General features: G+C 34.8%; 2 protein-coding genes across 2 annotated transcripts; one reads left to right on the top strand and one right to left on the bottom strand.

Annotated features, from left to right (window-relative positions):
- Positions 1-1,379: 1,379 nt before the first annotated feature.
- r3hdml (R3H domain containing-like) lies at positions 1,380-7,394 on the bottom strand. Its single transcript, XM_030138022.1, has 6 exons — positions 7,315-7,394; positions 5,676-6,002; positions 4,434-4,552; positions 4,219-4,321; positions 3,019-3,134; positions 1,380-1,863 (listed from the first exon to the last, which is right to left on the bottom strand). Exons 1-6 carry the CDS (start codon positions 7,318-7,320, stop codon positions 1,734-1,736), a joined length of 801 nt encoding a protein of 266 aa, XP_029993882.1. The 5' UTR covers positions 7,321-7,394; the 3' UTR covers positions 1,380-1,733.
- Positions 7,395-18,250: 10,856 nt separating this feature from the next.
- On the top strand, positions 18,251-20,733 carry fitm2 (fat storage inducing transmembrane protein 2). The gene is made up of 2 exons (XM_030138023.1): positions 18,251-18,448; positions 19,449-20,733. The coding sequence occupies exons 1-2, from the start codon at positions 18,276-18,278 to the stop codon at positions 20,044-20,046; spliced, it is 771 nt and encodes a 256-aa protein (XP_029993883.1). The 5' UTR covers positions 18,251-18,275; the 3' UTR covers positions 20,047-20,733.
- Positions 20,734-20,980: the final 247 nt, after the last annotated feature.

Below are 20,980 nucleotides of genomic sequence, written 5' to 3'. Positions count from 1 at the left end.
GGTACAATTCCACATACTTCTCATAAGAAATTTCAGGTTATTCACATTTTTTGCAAAAGGCTAGTCTGTAAATGTAAACAATTTTGTTTAATTTTACTTTTTTTACACTACAACAAAGAAAAAAATTTTTAGTTTTCATTATTTATAGGTTATTATGATAGTATTGTACTGGTCTGACCCACTTTAGACTGAATTGACCTAAAATGATTCTAACATCCTTGATTGTTAATATCTTCAGTGTAATTTCTGCATTTCACAGATTCATCCCAGGGGCCAGATTGGACCCTTTGGCGGGCCGGATTTGGTCCCCAGGCTGCATGTTTGACACCTGCGATCTAGACAATATACATTAACTTTAAACAGGAGAGATGTAATGTGCCAGGTTGTAGCATTAGTGCTAATTTCCACCTGTAGTCCCTGGGCAGGCTGATGTTATCATTAAAAAAGCAGACATTAATAAAAACTAAACATACAAAAAGCAGTGTAATATGCATTTCAATAACTCCATCTATATGAAAAAAAAAATCATTCACATCCAACCATTCACTCTTATTTGTTATTTGTCATTGTTGACGACTCAGCATATTCTATTCTATTCTATTCTATTCTATTCTATTCTATTCTATTCTATTCTATGTTTTTGGAAATATTACTGTTACTTAAGTTACTTTTGTGTTTTAATATTAACAAACTGCAGGTTTAATTTTCAGCTGGTCTAAATTCTGATCTTGTTCTGTCCTATTAGAAACTATAATATTGTTTCTCTGAACACATCTTTGGAAAAAAAAAAAAACATATAGTAGAAGTTATGAAACAAATTCACCTCCTTCTAAGGTCCGCAGAGATGGAGAAACGACCTGATGAAGGACACAAGTCGAAATATATTTCAAGTTGTTCTATATGATAAGTTCTACTGGGGTTTTTCCGTGTTGCGAATAAAAATTGCTTTAAAAAAAACAGACAAATTTCACATAATTTTTGAGGTAATTCTCTAAAATTATATGTTTTAATTGGAAAATGCCGCCAACGTAACAGATTTATGATATTCATTACCATCAATGGGGTTTTCTTTCAGGTAGGAAACTGCTGATTGTCGTTTCTGTTGTTTGTGAGAAAGCTTCTTAGTTTTCCAGATCACATAATTTACAAGGTTACAAGTGTGTGTGGCTGTGATTGTGAAGCTGATTTCCTCCTATTTTCGACCATAAAAGCTGCATTAGGCCACTGGTTTATGGCAGACAGTGGCTCCAAGGAGTAAATGGAGACATGTAATAAGGTGAAATGCAGGACAGAAAATTTCCTGCTGCACCAGTGAATAAATACAAGTAGTGCTTCACAGATTATTTATGGGGATGTTCAATGCCATCATTTATTTATAACTTAATTGGTTTTCACTTAGACAAACAGACCCCCATGAATTAAACAGGTTGAAGTTTACTACAGGAATGACTTGACTGTTTTTTGCAGCCAAAAAAGAAAAACTCTACTAATTAACATAAAACCAGATAATTAAAACAGTGACACACCCAAGGTTTCAGTTTGTCAAAGTAAAAGTAAAAAAAAAGTGCTTTTATTTTTTTCTTCATTGTAGTCATTCAAAGCAAAAATTACCAAGGACAGTGCAAAAATGTGATGTATAAAAATAGAATTCTTCTGATTAAAAAACATGCTTGTCGGTTCCACTTTGACTATGAAGGTCTTTTCGTGATTTAATCATATTTTTACAGCGTTGTTTATCTGTTCAGTCTTTTGGTTTTTGTGTTTGGTGAACACTGGTTTCTCCAGCAAGAGCCTCCATAACTGGATGGACAGAGAGAACAAGGCCTCCCAGTTTTATAAGGAGCTTCTCCAACCCAGTTCCCCCTGAAACACAAACATGCTGACATTATGATTTGTTTTTTATAGCGGTAGTGATATATAGTTATAGGTCTCTGTGTCTGTATTCGTTTCTTTTATCACACGCAGTCAAAAAGTGTATGTTTTTCTCTTATATGGCAAATGATCAATAAAAGAAATGGAAACTTACTAAACTTGTGTGTTTTTTGTGCTGCTTTTTTCATAATTTTAATAAATCTCATGTATTTAAGTGAATTACTGGTGAAATAAAGAAACAAAGTTGAACCCATAAAGACCCAAATGGCCACTGGTGACCAAAACTATCTCCTGATCTAAAATGTTGAATAACTGCTGTTCAATTAATCGTAACACTACATGTAAATAATTGGTGCAAAATACAGTTTGTTATTTTTTCATGGTCATCAGATATGACCCATTTGGTCGTTCTGAGGCTCCATAGTAAACATGGCAACACCTCCATCTTCTAGAGCATTGATTCACTGGTAAAACCCGTGGAGTTTGATAAATGACAGTGGCTGGAGATAGTTGGTTTATGTTCAGTTATTAATTTCTTTGCTGAAAAAGTCACCTTTTCTTCAGTTGTCTCTGTTCTTTGATATATTAACCATCAACTTTAGTCTGAATTTTTATGAACTTCTCCATGATGAGTAACTTAAATATAGGAAAATACCTTATTTTCACTGGAAAAATACAAAATACAGAGGATAATATTATGATAAATGGTGATAAATCACTTAAGAAAGGTTAAATAGAAAAATTCATTTGAGAACTGACATTAAAGTAGCACTGGGTCTTTATGGGTTAATAATAATAATAATAATAATAATAATAATAATAATAATAATAATATACACTGTTGCCCATAAAGTTGGAATAAAGTATTTTTACCTCTTCTCATGAAATCATTGTGACAATATGATTTATTCTCGATACATAAAGTATAACTGGGACTCAGTATGTAATTATTGCTCTCAGTTATAGGTGATTAATGATGTGTATAAATAGAAATAAAAGAGGAATGTGTCTGAAACAGAATCTTTCCAATTTGATGAGCAATAGTGTAATTATCAAACTAATGTGGTGACTTTCTGATATATTAACAGTACATGTGTGAGGCTGAGCAGACGACATTACACATGACATAATACCACATGTTCTTACTTTATTGAATAGTTGCAGACCAGCAGCGTTGCTTCCCTCCATGTTTTCCCAAACACATACATGTTGGTGCACCTCCTGACAGCACATCCCACTCTGTTTGTATTCGCCCAAACCATCTGCAAAAATCCACAGAACACAGTCTGATGCTCAGAGGTTCATCTGTCCACATTCAGATCCCTCACACACTCTGATTAAGGATCTGTTCATTAAAAGACTTCATATTAGCTTTTATTATTACTGGAGTGGCTTTCATGTACTTCTGCTTCTTGTCACTTCTTGTAATAGTTGCATTTTCTAGTTGTTAATTTTTGTAGAAATGTTTCCCCTTTCCACCAGGGAAAACAATGAAACTCTTAACCTTTTGGTCTACCAAAGATACTGACATATTGCATATTTAGTGGGGATTCAAGTAGGAAATTCAGGGGCAATAAAACTTTGGCAGTTTATTTATTTTGCTTTATTTGTAATTTATTAAACATCTGTTCCGAGGAGACAAAGAAATATGTAGAAAGTACACTGATCTATGATTTTTTTTTTTTTTTTTTAAGAAATTATCTGCCTAAGAATACATACTTTAATAAGATAATTGAAAAACAAATGTCAAAAGTGCTGGTTAGCTGACGTTATTCACACACTGTATATATTAGTTTATGTACATTTATGCAATAGATTTATTAATCTTCCAGTAGAAAGAATCTGTAAAGTGAATGCATAGTAATGTGTAGACAGTGTTTTGCTCTGAGACAAACATTCCTTTAAACTAAAACCTATTTTCTCAATTTCACATTTTGACCCAAGACTGCAGCCAACCAACATTTTCGACTTAATTTTTCTTTAATAGTGGTTCAAACCTGGTAACAGCGGTTACACTTTCTGGAGGCATTTCACTTGTAGACCAGTAGAACCAAACTATTAAAGTCTTAAAGGCCTTCATTTTAATAGCTTTGAATGACATTCAATTCAATTATACATATTATGAAACAATATTTAGAAAAAACAGCACATAAACTTCAGTTACTGCAGTCGGTTTAACACCATCTGCTTCAATAATAAAGCCCAATACTATTCAACTGATTTATCTGTGTGTCTCTAATATTTAGTTTAGTAAGTGACCATGCAAAACCATATTTACCACTTACACCATAATACAGCATTGGATGGCATGAAAATAATTTTTTTGCAAAGTAGAACCAACCTTACCTGAGTGTAGTGGGAGCACACAGACCCACTGCATCTGCTCGGGTAAGAGAAGTGATGCCTCTCCTCATACCAGGACCGAACCAGATCAGTGATGGACTGATATCTGACACAGGTAACACATAGCAACCATCCCTATTAGTACATGTAATTTGTCATAATGTATCATGAATATTTGCACTTTAATGAGTTTAGAAGTGATTCTCTGCAGTCTTTACCTTCCTGAAGTGACCGACAAGTTTTGGCCCAAATATTTCATGGCTTGTGATGGACCGTGATCCCAAACGCAGCGTGATGCCCAAGAGTCAGCTGATTTAGCCAGACCCTCATCCCAGAGCTGTAAATGTAAAAGGAGAGTTCCTTCACTTTAAATATTTTAATAAGAAAATACACATCCACCATAAAAGCATCTTTCATGAAACAGTTTGTGCTGGAATTAGTTGTCACAACACTAAATGATAACCTGAAGATCTTTTTTTTTTTTATATATTATCCTGAAACTGGTTAAAATCTGAAATTAAATAAGTTGATTATCAAACTGTATTTAACTGTTTCAGCGTCCCTCAGTAATTCGAGCTGCACAATTACAGTTTTGAATATCTAAATATGTGTGATCTCAATGCCAAATCTGCAAATAATTGTGACATTTGTGCATATCCTTTGCATATTTGTACAATATAAACAGTCATTGCACATGGTGTATTTCTTACCACTGTGACAGTATTGAACAAATAACTGAATTTTACATTTTTGACTGCACTCCACTGTTTTCTACATACTTGCTTAGTTTTCTTTACCCATAAAGACCCACTGCTACTTTAATAGCAGTTTCCAAATTAATTTTACTGAACCTTTTTTTAAGTGATTTATCAGCACTTATTATATTAACCTCTATATTTTGCGTTTTTTCAGTGAACATTATGTATTTTCCTATATTTCATTTATTAATCATGTTAATGTTCATTAAAGCTCAGATTAAAGTTGATGATTATTATGTCAAAAACAGAGAAAACTGAGGAAAAACTGTCTTTCTCCTGAAAAATATACCATTTACTGAACATAAACCAAGTGTTTCCATCCACTGTCATTAATCAAACACTAAGGGGTTTCATGGTGAACCAGTGTTGTAGAAGATGACGGTGTTTCCATGGTAACTACAGAGTATTGATAGGATTAGTGGATCAACAGGTATTAAACAGTTTAGGTTGGTAGATGCTTTTGGTTGGTGGTGATTGTTTGGGTCTTTATGGGTTACGTTTATTTTAGCTCAGTTGTTATTTCAGTTGTGTGAAGGAAACTCAGACAGTAAGAAACCATTGAGTTTTTGCTGTGTAAATGACTATAAAACTTCTTGAATTTCTTGAATTATGAATATACATCCAAGTTGATCAGAGGTGGTTTTTCAGTTTGTACTCATAGTATCTGCTGTAGTGAAACCATCTTTATCAGTGTTTCTTCACCATATACTCCATATTAGCTGCAGGGGGGAAGACCTGGGACCGCACTCTGTTGTGATAATCCAGCAGAGCGTTGATCTCTTTGGACGAAATGGCTCTCCTCCGTCTGCTGTGAGGAGCACCGACTCCTGCTCCTCCTGTTAGAGCTCCTTCTCTGAAGGATGTCGCCGTCTCAGCTCCAGCTCTGGTCACATTTAGAGGCTCAGAGGAGTTGGACAGCACAGCCACGGTGGGTGTCGACCACAGGGTGGCAGCCAACAGGAGCTGAACCACAGCAGATCCCATCTGAGCAACATGAAGCAGGCTGCAGCACCACGGCCCTGAAAACCCCTGAGGACGAAGGATGAAGGAGTGAAACCTCTGACAAGAGGGAATCTTAATAATGATTTGTATTCTAGAATAAAATATAGATTATGAATACAACAGAGATGAAGAGTGGATGAAAGGTTGTAAAATCTTGAAACATAAAAGGTGAATTCAGTTCATTGCACCAGTTATTCCCCTTCCATAGTAACAGAGGGAAAAATGATTACATTGTTATTGAGGTGAAATTATTTTTAATTGTCTGAAATCAAAATTAATAAACTGAAGCAGTGACTGCATCTATCTATCTATCTATCTATCTATCTATCTATCTATCTATCTATCTATCTATCTATCTATCTATCTATCTATCTATCTATCTATCTATCTATCTATCTATCTATCTATCTATCTATCTATCTATCTATCTATCTATCTATCTATCTATCTATCTTTACCTTTCCTTTTTCTAGGTTGTTTTTCTTTCTTTCTTCTAATTTGATTTACTGTCTGTGCATTTAGGTTTGCATAACGTTTGTCATGCATATTGTAAAAATGCTCAAATGTGGCAAGAGGTTTTGTTGTAGAGAATATTGTCTTCAAGATAGTATTCATCTCTGTGAAACTCATCTCAATCAATCATGCTTTAATGATGTTGCTATGTGCAGTTTGTCCACAATCCTGCACAAACTCAGCTTGCCAATTTTCCAGCAAATATATTTTACTTTTATACGATCTGAAGAGAAACATGAGTTTACTGATACATTATATAAATTAGATTTTGTTCAAATCCCATTTTTAACGTCCTAACTTTTTATTTTAATGACTTGTCTCAATGTCTCAATTGTACTTACAGCACTTTATTATCTTTCCCTCTTTCTATGGTAAGCACTGAACAATTTGTTATAGACTTTACAGAGCTATAAACCTGTCTGTTATTCTGATTTGAAGAGATAGTTTTATATCAAGACCTCAGGGACACATTAAGAAGAGTTATACATGTAGCTGAAATCATTCCTTTGATTGTTTCATTTAAATGAGTTCAAATGAATATATCAAGAATATATCACGACAGTGACTGCACCAGCCTTCATGCATTTTTCCTTTTTAATTTAATTTCCTTTTCACTTTACATAAGTGCCTATCTTTACATAAACTTTCCCTATAAAACTGTCTGCTATTGTGGATTGAAGCTGGAGCAGGATTTTTTATATCAAGACATAAGATTAAGAAGGGTTTTATATATGCAACTGAAAATAATCTGCAATAAGATGGCAAAAGTCTGTTCAATTTCTCTTAGTTTAAAGGGATGAAACAAGCACAAATATGAGCGTCGTACCTTCATTTGTGGATCCTCTCACTGAGCCGACAGAGCCAGACGAGCAGCAGAGCAGACGAGACCCTCACTCCAACGCCAGCCTTCGCAAACAAGCCCATTTGTCAAGCGTGACTGGAAATTTTAACTGAGCCAAGACAGTTTCTGATGCACACAAAACCTCCTGCATGCTTTTTTCCTCCAGCGCACACACAGAAACCTCAGGGAGCTGTTTGATTCAGGTTCCTCTGTGTAATCATCATGCAAAGTTAAAAAGTGAGAGAAAATCAAAACCACAGAAAATTAATTTGCAACAGGAACAACATACTTTACATATTTTACTGTCCATCTTCAAGTGTAAAGGTAAGAATCTTATAAGAAATAGCATAAGGTGTCCTTAAAGAGGTGTTAAATTTACTGGATAATAGACGGGGAAATATATATATTTTTTGTATTCTAAATTGCATGTACAGGAGAGGTTGGTCCAGATGTTTTGCCTGCACCCTGACCTCTATTTCTTTCAATAAAACACAATCAAATGTTTTCAGAAGCCTCCCTTGGGGCATTTCTGGGCAGTGTGGTGAAGAATGCATATAACAGCTGTTGGGCCCCAGGTCCTGCTGTAATATACTGAGCAGGAGACTCAGGACCCTGCCAAGGTACACGGACCGGCCCGGCTTTGAGACTTTGAGACTGGGGTCAAAGAGATTCTGAACAGAGATCAGACTGAGACACTGGAACAACTGTGACATGAAGCAAAAGCTGCGGGATCAAATGATAGATTGATGTGATTATGAAATTATTTACTCATGTGCTGATGCCCATAAATCACCAATGAGCCCAAACCCAAACGTCTGCTGTGTGGACTGCATTAGAGCGATGGAAATGTTATGAACTATAACATTATACCAATAAACTCTGTCCTCTGTAGCATTTAAAGAAGATAAAGGGAACTCTTGCATTCCAGCATTAGTGCAAATCATTTTTATTTTTTTATAGATGAGGAACTGTTGCATCTACGTTTGTATAAACAGGCGATAAAATGATATATTGACACAACTTGATGATACAGTATATGTCAGTCTATGAAGTTCACTGCCCTGTCTACTTGTCCCACTGTATTCATTTAAAGTGACTTGAAATGACCTATTTTATAATCTATTTTGGTAATTTACACAAATATGCATTGATTGCATTTGGCATTGTATAATCCTACTATTTATTTTGCTGTTTGTGGTATTCATGAATGAAACCTGGTTAAGCTTAAAAGATTTAAACAACCACAACTAACCTAAAACATCTACACATTTAATAACTTTTGGACCACTAGCATTGTAATTCACATAACATGTAGTTCCTCTGAATTCCAGCTACAGATATGACTCATTTGGACATTAAGAGATTCCACAGTGAACATGGAGACACATCATCTTTTGCAACACTGATTCATCAGTAAATAACAAATGAAAGTGGTTGTAGATGCTTGTTTTTATGTTTAGTTAATGATATATTTTGCTGTATAAGTCACTTCGTCTTCTTTTTTTTTTTCTGTTTTGATATAATAACCTGAGATTAGAAAATTAGATATAGGAAAATGACTGATTTTCACTAAAAAAATACAAGAAAATGGACCCAAAAAAAATCATTCGGAAGTTGCCCCAAACATAGTTCTATACTTTAAGGGTTAAATGTGCTGCTGGATCATTATGTTCAGTGAGATACCTTCAATGGGTGTTTTCCTGATTAAACAAACATTTAAACAAAGGTATATTAAAAGTTTAAACAAAGGTATATTAGCAAAGTGTGATATAACACTGGTCAACAACAAATTTATTGTTTAAGTTTTTTGAGCTGATTTAGGATAATTTTGGTGTGCTGAATCCAAAAATCACATTAATTTTGCTCAGTCAGGTCAACTTTCTGAACTATGCTACATATTGGCTTTTTAACATTTTTGCTTACATTTATGGGCCTTTTTTACATCATACGATACAAAATTCTTTCATATTTCTTGCAATAAACGAGTTCTGAAGATTTTACTTTTGCCAATTTATGATTAATGGTTTTTTTAATATTACAGGTGAATGAAATGGCTTCGACTAGAAGATCTTGTAAAAATAAGCCTGTCGTATTCTGCTACATCTGCGGTGAATACACCATTGTACCTAACAGGAATCCTGTTAGAAAATGATTTTTTTTCTCTTAAAACCTATTTTGGGTGAGAACTATATAAAAAAATCAACTGATAAAGTTACAAAAATGTAATCAATTTTGTGAGAAGATCAAATTTTTCAAAATCAAATTAGCAAAAAAACCTGACCTGATTGAGAAAAACAGATGTCATTTTTGGATTTAGCGGTGCAAAATGGTCCTAATTCAGTTGAAAAAACCTAGACAACTTGCAAAAAACATTTTTTTATAACCCACTGTAATCATACAGTGCCCACATGCATGACCCTTTACTTATATGCAACAAACACTGTAATTTAACAGTATGAAGATTTATTTTGACCAAACAGATATGAAAATGCAGATGTTGGTGTGAAAAGATCAATATTCCTGAAATTAGGCAACAACAGTAGATTTTGGAATGAAATAGATTCAACTGTGTCATGTTTCATTCAGGACTGATGAACACACTACCTCATTATAGACATGTAGGTTAAATACTTTAATAAACACATTGAAAACAAGTGGTGCCAGGCACAACAACCCCCCACCCCCCGCACATATTATAACCTATTTTGGCATTGATCCAGCTGACGTCATCATGTCTATGCACGTGCTGATGTCAGCATATCAATTGTCTCTATACATATGTGTCAAGTTTGAAGTAAATTGAAACAAAACTGATGTTTTTATGGACATTTGAAATTTTGCTAATTTTTTTTTTTTTTTTAATTCATAGAAAATTAGAACTTTGACCTACTTTTACTAAAATGTAATGACATCTATTCTGGGTCACTGGCAATTTATAAACCCAATTTAGTATGAATTCAACCAATACTTTTGCTGCTAGAGTGTCAACAAACAAACACACAAACAAACTGAACCAAAAACAATACCCCTTGCCTCCCCTTCAGTGGGCAGGGTAATAAATTAATATGGCGTGCACTGATGCATGAAAGACAATGAAAAACAGGCCAATGTATAAAGCATGGCTAGAATTCGATACTTCAACACAACAAACATACATTCAAGCTCTGTAAGGGTTATTTAGAGAGAAAGCAGCCAACTGGGGTATTATTGCCTGCTCAGCCACCTGACCCAAATCCTATTGATCTGCTCTGGGATGAACTGGATCGCAAGGTCAGAAAGAAAAATCAACTGGCCAAGAGCAAATGTGGCTAGTTTGTCTGGAGGCCAAGAGTCTATAGTACCGTTACAGAGGGAAAATGAACTGTAGCTGTTCATTAAGGCTTTTAAGGCCACACTTGAATATTTATTTGGTCAAAATAAAGCTTAAAACGATCAAATTAACTTGTTTATTGCATATAAATAATTGGAACATATAGGTGTCTCACAAAAACCAGAAACTACAACTACAAATGGGTAAAATCCGTCCATTGGATAATCACTGGAACATTTTTCTTGTGCGTTTTTAACGAGTTTAGTTTACTTTTTTGTTTTTTTCACCAGGTAGTGTAAATGCAGAGGTATTTCTGCAGAGGTAATTCAGCACCTCCTGTCCTTGAAACCAGGTCTGAAAATCATAGAATTGTTGCTTTGGGGTTGTTAATGGAAAACACAAACACAGTCATTGTCTTGATTTGTGGTACTTGCAAAGTCGGTGCAGGAAATAGTAAAAAATAAATACATCACCATTATCACCAGTTACAAGTACATGACATAAATCATCATAAAATCCCGTAAATAAATTGTATTAATTGATATCATGATTAATGCGGGTTACAGGCCTCTCTACACACTGTTGCCAATAAAGTTGGAATAATTTCATTTTTCAGACACATTCCACTTTTTTATTCTTATTTATCCCATAGAGACTCAAACAGCCACCGGTGACACAAACCATCTACAAATATAAACTGTTTAATTCCTGTTGATCCATTAATCCTTTCAATACATGTAAATAATAGGTGCAAAATGCAGGTTGTCATCTTTTCACCGTCATCAAGTATGACCCATTTGGATGTTCAGAGGCTCCGTAGTTACAGTGGAAACACTGTCATCTTCTACAACATTGATTCACCAGTAAAACCTGTGGAGTTGGATCCATGACAGTAGATGGAGGCACTTGTTTTTACATTCAGTTAGCAATATCTTTGCTGAAAAAGTAACTTTTTCTTCATTTTTCTCTGTTTTGATATAATTAGCTTTGAATTTACTCTGAGTTTGCATGAACATCTGCATGATCATGTGAATTAGATATAGGAATATACATGATTTACACCAAAAAATGCAAAATATAGAGGATAATATATTAAAAAAAAAAAAGTGGTGATAAATCTGTTAAGAAAGGTAGAAATAGAAAAAAATTCATTTGGGAACTGACACTAGAGCATTGGGTCTTTATGTATTATACACACCAGTATCACTTTCGACCAAGTGCAATGACTATATTCTGAGTTCCAGTTACTCTTAATCTATCAAGAATAAACCGTATTGTCACAGTCATTTCATAAGAAGTGGTAAAAAAAATATTTTATTCCAGCTTTATGGTCAACAGTGCCATTTGTGGAAAGTCTGATTAAGGCTGAATCCACCTCAGGTAAACGATCTGAAGTCAAAGTTCTTCAGAGATTTGCGGCATACTTCCACACAGGCTGTTAGACTTGTGTCTGTGTGTCTAAAATGCACAGAGGGCTCCATCAAAGAGTCTGAGAGGCCCTTTGGCTCCCAGAGGGTCAAAAGCACTGGAAGTTCACTAGAAACCCAAGGTCACATCTTGTTGTTGATCTTTGAGCTTGACCAGTTTGCTTTTCCATTCCTCCAGAGGAATAATCTCCAATAACCATGAACCCCCTCTTGATCTCTGTCAGTATTTCTGCCTTTGAATTTATTATTATTCCAATGAGTGACATGGGCAACATATATAATGTAGTGATCTCACTGAGGGAGGGGTTAGGTAAGCTGGATGGATGAGGAAGCATAAGTAACTGTGGTGAAAGCAGGCCTTGTACTCTAGGATCCAACATTTAAATTTAGCAGTGGTCACATCCATGTCAGTTCTGTCACGTAGTTAATATTTCTATCATCACACATCAAAGGGGGGGAGAAATGCTGAGCAGAAATATAAAACAGATCCATCACACATGAGACTGTGTACAGACAGGCTGACGAATGGTGAAACAGAAGGCAACATGTTTGACTCAGAACTCGCAGGCGTGTAGATTAAAAATGGTGGAACCCCCCCGGTAGTAACAAAACAAGGTGGAAATGAAAAGGTCAGGCAGTGCAGCTGGAAAGTAAATTTAGAAACTTTCTCACACAAAAAGAAGGATATATGATTCAAGAGGTTTTATTGTCAGATGTACAGGATAAAACATAGCAGTTACAGCAAACAGTGACATTCATGTCTGCTATACATTCTTGCACAGTAGAATATGAGGCTAAAATAAGTAAATAAAAACAGAAATTAATATTATTACAATTAAAAATGCTTAGTGTATTATCAGTGACTATATACAAGGAGTCACATGTTAAATGACATTGTTCAGTACTGTATGTACAGTACTTATACAGCACTGGCTGAACATGAAAGCATCCTGTGTATATATTGTACATATTTTTATTGAACATTTGTATTTTAGCTTAACCCATAAAGACTCGGTGTGACTTTTGTGGCAGCTCACAAATGAAATTTTCTCTATAGTTGTGATTTAACACCGTTTATTGTAATATTATTCTCTTTTTTTTCATTTTTTCGGTAAAAATCAGGTATTTTTCCATATTTAATCTACGGATCATGTAAATGTTCATAAAATCTCTGAGTAAATTCAAAGGTTATTATATCAGAAACAAAGAAAACGGAGGAGTAAGTGACTTTTTCAGCAAAATGTATCATTAGCTGAACAAATACCAAGTGTCTCCATCCACTGTCATTGATCCAACTCCATGGGTGTTACTGGTGAATCAATGTTGTAGATGATGATGGTGTTTCCATGGTAACTACAGAGCCTCTGAACGTCTAAATGAGTCATATCTGATGACCATGAAAAGATGAATAACTGTATTTTAAATCAGTTATTTACATGTATGATTAGTGGATCAAAAGGTCTTAAACATTTAAGATTAGTACATTGTTCTGGACGATGATGGATGTTTGGGTCTTTATGGGTTAATTATGGTGATACTGAGAGCTATAAATATGATCACCGTCATAGAAATGCTATAATTAAGACTGATATTTACATGAATGGATTATAACTCATAGTTTTCACTTTAAAATCATGCACTGTTGTTGACAAATAGTGGGTTTTTCCATGTAGGTGAATCTTAATTTCCTGAACATGTAAGAGCAGAGACAGATACTATGGGACAGTCTAAAATAGGTCAAACCAAATGTTTTTTTTTTTTTTTCCAAAGTCCACCCCTCGACCCTGCAGCATGACATCATCTGTCTGGTTTCTGCTGCAGACTGAAGCTCACTGTGACCTTGACCACTTTAAAGGTGAGGAGGAGCAACCGGTGGCTTTCAGCGTTTATCCCAAGAGGAACATAAAACAAAGCTCCAACAGCTGTGTGTGAGGTCAGAGGAAATCATCTGAATATAATTTAGCTCACCACAGCTGCAGTAGTTTCACCTCAGCTCTTAAATCAGAGTTACAGTGAAAGAAACCTGAACAATGTGTTTATTTCTGATGATAAGCCCGAACTAAGGACTGATACAATGAATTATATATATAAAAAAAATAAAAAATAAAAACTCACAATTATGTAATAAAACTTGTAACTTTGTCATAATCTGACACATAAATAATACATTCCCCAGCATTTTGTAAAAAAAAAAAAAAAAAAAAGCTATATTACAGTGTTTTTTGCAAAATGCACACTTCACTTTTACTTTTTTTTTTTTTTTTTTTTACAGATCCCAGAGTTATTTGCAAAATATACCTGTTACAAAGTTAATCTTGTCTCTGCTTTCATGTAACTATTTAGATACAGATCACAGTTGACTATAATGTGAAAGTTTGTGACATTTAGTTTGGCTTGAATGAGTACAGATAAAAACATCTTTTTTTGATGATTACTACTTAATGCACCTTATTTATGTCATTTCATCATAAACATGTCCTTACATATTACATATTACATGTCCTGCATTTTGTAATAACCACCACTATATTCAATTATTTGACATAAGTTATGCGTGAGTTTATTATATTTCTAATGCGTTCAGGCTTTGCATTACAAAAATCACCAGATTAGTAATTTGCAGGTGTCATTATATAATCAAGTGTAACATTTTGTTGAGTTAATATATAATGCTTTGTGTCTAAATAATAGTAAATGCATTTATTTATTTATTTATTTATTTATTTATTTATTTAAGTAGCTGGGATAGGCTCCAGCAACCCCCTTGACCTTAGTGAGGATAAAGCAGCCTCAGAAAATGAATGAAAGAATTTTTTTTTTTTTTTAAGAAAAGGAGGAACAATGTATATTAATGAACATTTTTTTAAAAATGTAAATATGCCAAATTACAGCCTAAGGCAAATTTCCATCTGTAGACCTCCCAGGAGGTTGAAGTTACACAAAAACATACAAAATACATACAGGGTCAAATACAGATACCATAAAATGCAACACAGACAATGTTAGCCCAGACATTTAGCACAAAATAATTCAAAATCTATCTTTATTGCACACACCATTAGCCTATACAAAATACTGAGCAGAAACATTCAAGTGCTCTATTTTAAGGATACACTAAATCTAAACAATCTCTATACACAAATATAAGTATATTGCACAAGACTCGATCTCATCCTATTTCATGGTCACACTCTTTCTTGTCTCTCAAATACAGTTTAAAATGTCTTTTAAAAGTGAAATAATGTATTCAGGGGATATTTTTTGTCCCAGATATATGCTGGAGTGTCAGTGTTGCACTTAATTAATAAAATCAGATTTTTTTCCATGTAATTTTCTTCATACTTTTTCTGTAATAATGCGTGTGCAGATAACTTTTGCAACAAATATGCTGGCTACAGTTTGACAACACAAGACAGCAAATATTAGAACAAAAGGTACAGTTTATTGTCAGTTAAACAGTCAAAGAACTTTCCTTTTAATAATTCACAGCTACATTTTCCATTCCTTGGTTGCTGATCAACCCTACCATGTCTGCAGGAGAGTTTCTAGTGTTTCAACACTTTTCTCATATTTGCTTGAGATTTTCATCCTGCAGAAACCTGAACAGTGTTTCCATTTGGTATTTCCATAGTGGAATATCTGCATCACAGCAATAACACAGGTAAAAAGCTTGAGCAGTGTTAATATTTTATTATGTATGTGGTCATATTTGTCCTCATAAAATACGATTTGGTGAAATGTGTGTGTTGTCGTGTAAAAACATCTCATTTCAATGCTTTTTGAGTTTGCATTCTGACCTAAATACTTGAACAACAATCAGCAAAACACCAGACATGGCATGAAAATCACAGTGCAAAAAGGACATACTCTGTTCTATATTCAAGATGCAACTAGGGGACATTTATAAGTCTAACAATAATGGTAATGATTTACCAACAACACCGTTAATGCTACTACAGTTACTGCTTTGGATTTCTTTTAGTTGCAGCATCACAGACAATGGGTCTTCATGTGTCCAAATCATGTTTGTGGTTGTATCTGGCCTCTCGTATCGAGGTCATCCATGAAACCAGACACCGTGACTGCTGCTTTACATTCAAATGCCTCATGGTTTGGCTCTGCCTAAGCAAACACGACAGAGAGTAAAAAGGGAACTGTTGTCTGGAGGAGGAGCCTCGATTCACCACAGTCTATAAAAAGAAAAGAATTAATGCGTGAGCAGAACAATGGGTTCTCTCTGAATGAAAATGTCAGCTCCGCGGTTCTCAGAAGAGCTACAACTAACTGATTATTTATTTTCTTAAGAATAAAGTTTGTCTTTTGATCAATAAAATGACAGAAAATGGTGAAAAGTTTTTCACAAAGGCTCCTGAATATCTTGTTTCATCCGCAAGACAAAGACAATCAGTCTAATCACATAGAGGATGTAAGAAAATATAAAATATTCAAATTTAAGAAAATCGCAGAATTTAATTAATCAGATGATTAACTTTTGCAATGCTGGTTCTTTACACTATATTTGCAAAATCTTCATTTCTGAAATATTTATGTTCAATCAGAATGGTTGTAGTTGTTATATTGTGTTATTCTGTAGCCATAGGTGTTTGTTTATAGATAATAAAGTTTTATATATAACAGACGTATATAAAGAACAGCATTAGTTGTTGTGAGCTCCATCGTCTATACCAGTTCCCACTTATCTCTATAATCTGCTGTTCCTCCTCCACAAACACTACAACACTACAAATAGATATGTCATGTTTCTGAACACAGTGTTCATCAGATTACCTTGAAAAAAGTACATACCTGTGACAGTCTTTGGCAGCAATTATTTAACAAGAACAAACACATCACAGTGTATATGAAAGAAAGCTCACTTCTTTTTTCTCACTGTATTTAATTGGATCAATAAATTTGTGTGGGCATGCAAATATATATTTATAAGACTAGAAATAATTATTTTTAGTCTAGTTAATTTTTAGTTACTATTTTAATTTAAAGCTACAAAGTGATTTAATTAATTACTACATCAACATAATATAAATAGCAGTTGCACAATTATATGATTTCGGGGTGGGGGGATGTTGATTTAATGTTTCTTTTAGTGAAGTATTTCAGTATTTCTATTATTTTTATTATTATTTATAAATGTATTTTTGGTGTGTTCTGTTTATTTCAGACTTTTTCACCTATTTTATGCATTTTAATTTGATGTTAACATTATATCAAAACAAATGAAAAATGAAATCTAAATTCTCATTCATTCATATTGTTTTTTTATTTCCAGCAGCAGCAGGACAACATTCCATTCAAGTACTGTGACATAGCACTGAGGGGCCAAAATGTTTAGGATTAATGATATATTACAGGGTGGGGAAGCAAAATTTACAATATTTTGAGGCAGGGATTGAAAGACAGTGTATGACCAATTAGTTTATTGAAAGTCATGAGAATTTATTTGCCACAAGAAAATTGACATAATAGAAAATGTTTTTATTCTATGTGTCCTCCTTCTTTCTCAATAACTGCCTTCACACGCTTCCTGAAACTTGTGCAAGTGTTCCTCAAATATTCAGGTGATGACTTCTCCCATTCTTCTTTAATAATATCTTCCAGACTTTCTCGTAATAGTTTTGCTCATGGTCATTCTCTTCTTTACATTATAAACAGTCTTTATGGACACTCCAACTATTTTTGAAATCTCCTTTGGTGTGACGAGTGCATTCAGCAAATCACACACTCTTTGACGTTTGCTTTCCTGATTACTCATATGGGCAAAAGTTTCTGAAAAGGTATGGATAATAGTGTTAGGTATGATTATGACATCAATATATGTTTGGTTTCAAAACAATTGACGTAGTGCCTGCTGAGAAAAAACAACTAAATGTTCATTGTAAATTTTGCTTCCCCATCCTGTATTGTTAAAATTTTTATTACATACTTTTCAGCATATTAACATATTGACAGATTCATCAATTCAAAAGTTTTAATAAATACTCTGACTAATTTTATTTTATTGTAATCCATCACTGAATAAGGAAATTAAATTGTTTAAAGCAGGTGCGTATCTACAGTATACAGTAGGAGTCGCAATGTCCCATAATTCAGCGATTAAAAGCAGAGGAGAAGAAGACGCTCAAGGTCCTGACGTCTCATTGGTTGAACGGTAATGACGTCAGAGGGGCTCCTACCGGTCACTCTATGTCAACATGGCGACGGTGGATGTCATTGTGGACAATTTGGTGTCTTTGTGGAGAATACCACCCATCCGAAGATACTTCCCCTGGACATTTATCATTATTTCAGTCGTGGGGTCATGTCTGAAGGAGCTGGAAGTCGTCCCACATACATATTTTAGCAGCAGCAGGAACGTGTTAAATGTGTAAGTCAAGCTCAAAGTGTTGTTAGCTTAGCTAGAGGATAAGAGTATAATCAACTAAAGCAGGCTTATGGTTGAATGTTCTGATCTGTGTTGTTGTACTGAATAAAAATTATTTAGATCAAAGGTTTGGTTATTGTCTCTTCCTTCCACCTGTTTATACTGTCGTAGCATCAGTGACATTTCATGTGACGCCTCAGTGTCTCCTGAAACTGATTTTTAAATTAATTCTATTAATCTATTGTGTAAACGCAGAAAAGGGACAGTCAACAGGTTTTTTAGAGTCTAGCCTGAAATAGACCGGATCTACATGAAAAAACTCTTTACTTAACATTATCAGTTCTGGCACAGATTATTTCAATCACAGAATCTAGCCAAATTTATGAAGCTGTAATTTTATTTGTAAATGTAAACTGTAAAAAGTCTTTTTCACATTTTTCCTTCTTACCCCATCTAGGACACATTAGGTGTAGATCTATAATTTGTTATAGAGATTTCACAGCAGAATATCTGAACCAAGGACAGCCTTTGCATTACTTCGTCTGTTCCAACAGTGTGTTTGCATTGTTTTTGTAAATGAACTGAACCATTGTTCACTGCAGTCTTGCCTGAAACCATCTTTCTTGAGTCAACAAATGACTGGCTGTTTGGAAAGAACCATAGTCTGGAAGCGGAATAAGACCTGCAAATTTGGTTTGCAAATCTGAGAAGTCCGGACCAGAGAGGCTAAAAAAGTTATTTTAAACTTTCAACTTATTTGTCAGCTTGCAAAACAGTAAATTTCATGTTTTTTTTTTTTTCTGTATCTAGATAATTTCAGACAAGGTTCGGATGAGTGTCAGAAATATTTTACCTAAAATTTCATAAAGAGGTAGATAAAAAAAACAGGCTGTTCATCATTTCTTCAACTTGCAAGTCAGAAGTTACAATTTAGAAGCAAGTTCAATGTCATTAAGAAAAAGCTTTTGTAGAATTGCAGCTGACTGCTTTGTCCCTCTTGCAGGTATTTCGTCAAAGTGTCCTGGGGCTGGACCTTGCTGTTGCTGACCCCCTTCCTCCTCCTCTCCAACTCATCCTTCAGCAGGAGCGTGTCCTTTCTGGGCCAACGGCTGCTGTCTCTAGTGGTTGCCACAGCCATCTGGTACATCTGCACTGAGACCTTCTTCTACATAGAGGACGCTACAGGTTCATGTTTTCAAACTAACACCATGGATGTTGTTAAGGAGTTCTCCTCCAAAGCCAGCTGCAGGCGGGCTGGCTTCCACTGGATCGGCTATGACATCTCTGGACACTCCTTCATCCTGGCCTACTCTGCTCTCTTCATCGTGGAGGAGACAGCACCCATGGGTTCCCTGAAGATGGCCAGCCTATCGCCTCTACCCAGGATGGTTCTCAATCTGCTGTATGTGGCACTGAATTTTATCGTAATCCTGTGGGTGTGGATGTTTGCATGTACTTCTGTTTACTTCCATACCCTCTTTGATAAGTTGTTAGGGACTTTGTGTGGCCTGTTAGGGTGGTACCTGACATATCGAGTGTGGTATTTAAAGCCTTTGTCACCAGGACTCCCTCCTCAGCGCCAGCCAAAAGAACAGAAATAACATGCATAAGCTGCTTTAATTTTTTTTTTTTAATAACATCATTGCCAATATTACATCTGTTCTGTTCACCTCAACTCTTTACAGTTGGATGTTCTCATTTACTGGGTCCAAGTGATTCATGCTATTTAAAGTTATTCCCTCCGTTCACAAAGGTCATTTGTTCAGGATGACTGGCTTGCATTTTTTTCTGCAGTGGCTGGCAGCTGTTCTGAGAATGACTCCTGGCAATCTTGAGATAAAAGCAAAGCGCTAATTCACCTTCCAGCTTCAGCCTCTGTGTTACACTATTACTTGTCACCCAGATTGTTGCCTTGTTATGCCTTTACTCATAAATGAAAGTGAGTAATTGCTGTTTTTAGGTTTCTGAGTGGGAACACTTGAGAATGTTTACAGCTCCTGTTAAGTCGCACTGATCTAAAAATGTATTGTAGATATTGACTGATTTTTATAAGACACTACCTTAAGATCAAGGATCAGCCACTGTAACAACAGCGGAGCTATGTTTTGTCCTATTTTAAAAGGATTTTAAGAGATTTTCATTTGTGTCATATGATTTGGTGTCTTGGGACTGTGTGTCAACACAATATGTATAGTTTGGACTTAGAGGTTGATTAATATAAGCAATGCAGGAACTATTTTAATCAGACCTGTAAATGCAAATTATTATTAAAAGGTTTTAAAGACCAAGTATAATGATGTATTTTGTATTCTTACCAAGGTTTCACATGGAGGTAACACTTCTTTTTACAGTTCTCTGACTATTAAATATTTTTTAGTAAATATGGTGAATTGTTGTATATTTTGGAGGTAATTACAGCTGGGAAATATGTAGATGAAACAAAGAAACTAGAGCAGCAAAGCCTCAGTAAGTACAGTGTAGTTGTGAACAATTTAGTTTGGTAATAATTCAGTTAAGAGCCTTCCTTCTGGGAAA

Source organism: Sphaeramia orbicularis, chromosome 7 (assembly GCF_902148855.1).
Source record: "Sphaeramia orbicularis chromosome 7, fSphaOr1.1, whole genome shotgun sequence".
NCBI lineage: Eukaryota > Metazoa > Chordata > Actinopteri > Kurtiformes > Apogonidae > Sphaeramia > Sphaeramia orbicularis.
The sequence above is the reverse complement of the archived record's forward strand: the minus strand, read 5'-3'. Positions and strand labels throughout refer to the sequence as shown.

Coding starts and splice junctions, on each gene's coding strand:
- fitm2 (XM_030138023.1), top strand. CDS start 18,276: ATGGCGACGGTGGATGTCATTGTGGACAATTTGGTGTCTTTGTGGAGA. Junction 18,449..19,448: donor AGCAGGAACGTGTTAAATGT/GTAAGTCAAGCT, acceptor TCCCTCTTGCAG/GTATTTCGTCAAAGTGTCCT.
- r3hdml (XM_030138022.1), bottom strand. Junction 4,553..5,675: donor CAGCTAATATGGAGTATATG/GTGAAGAAACAC, acceptor TTACATTTACAG/CTCTGGGATGAGGGTCTGGC. Junction 4,322..4,433: donor TTGTCGGTCACTTCAGGAAG/GTAAAGACTGCA, acceptor TACCTGTGTCAG/ATATCAGTCCATCACTGATC.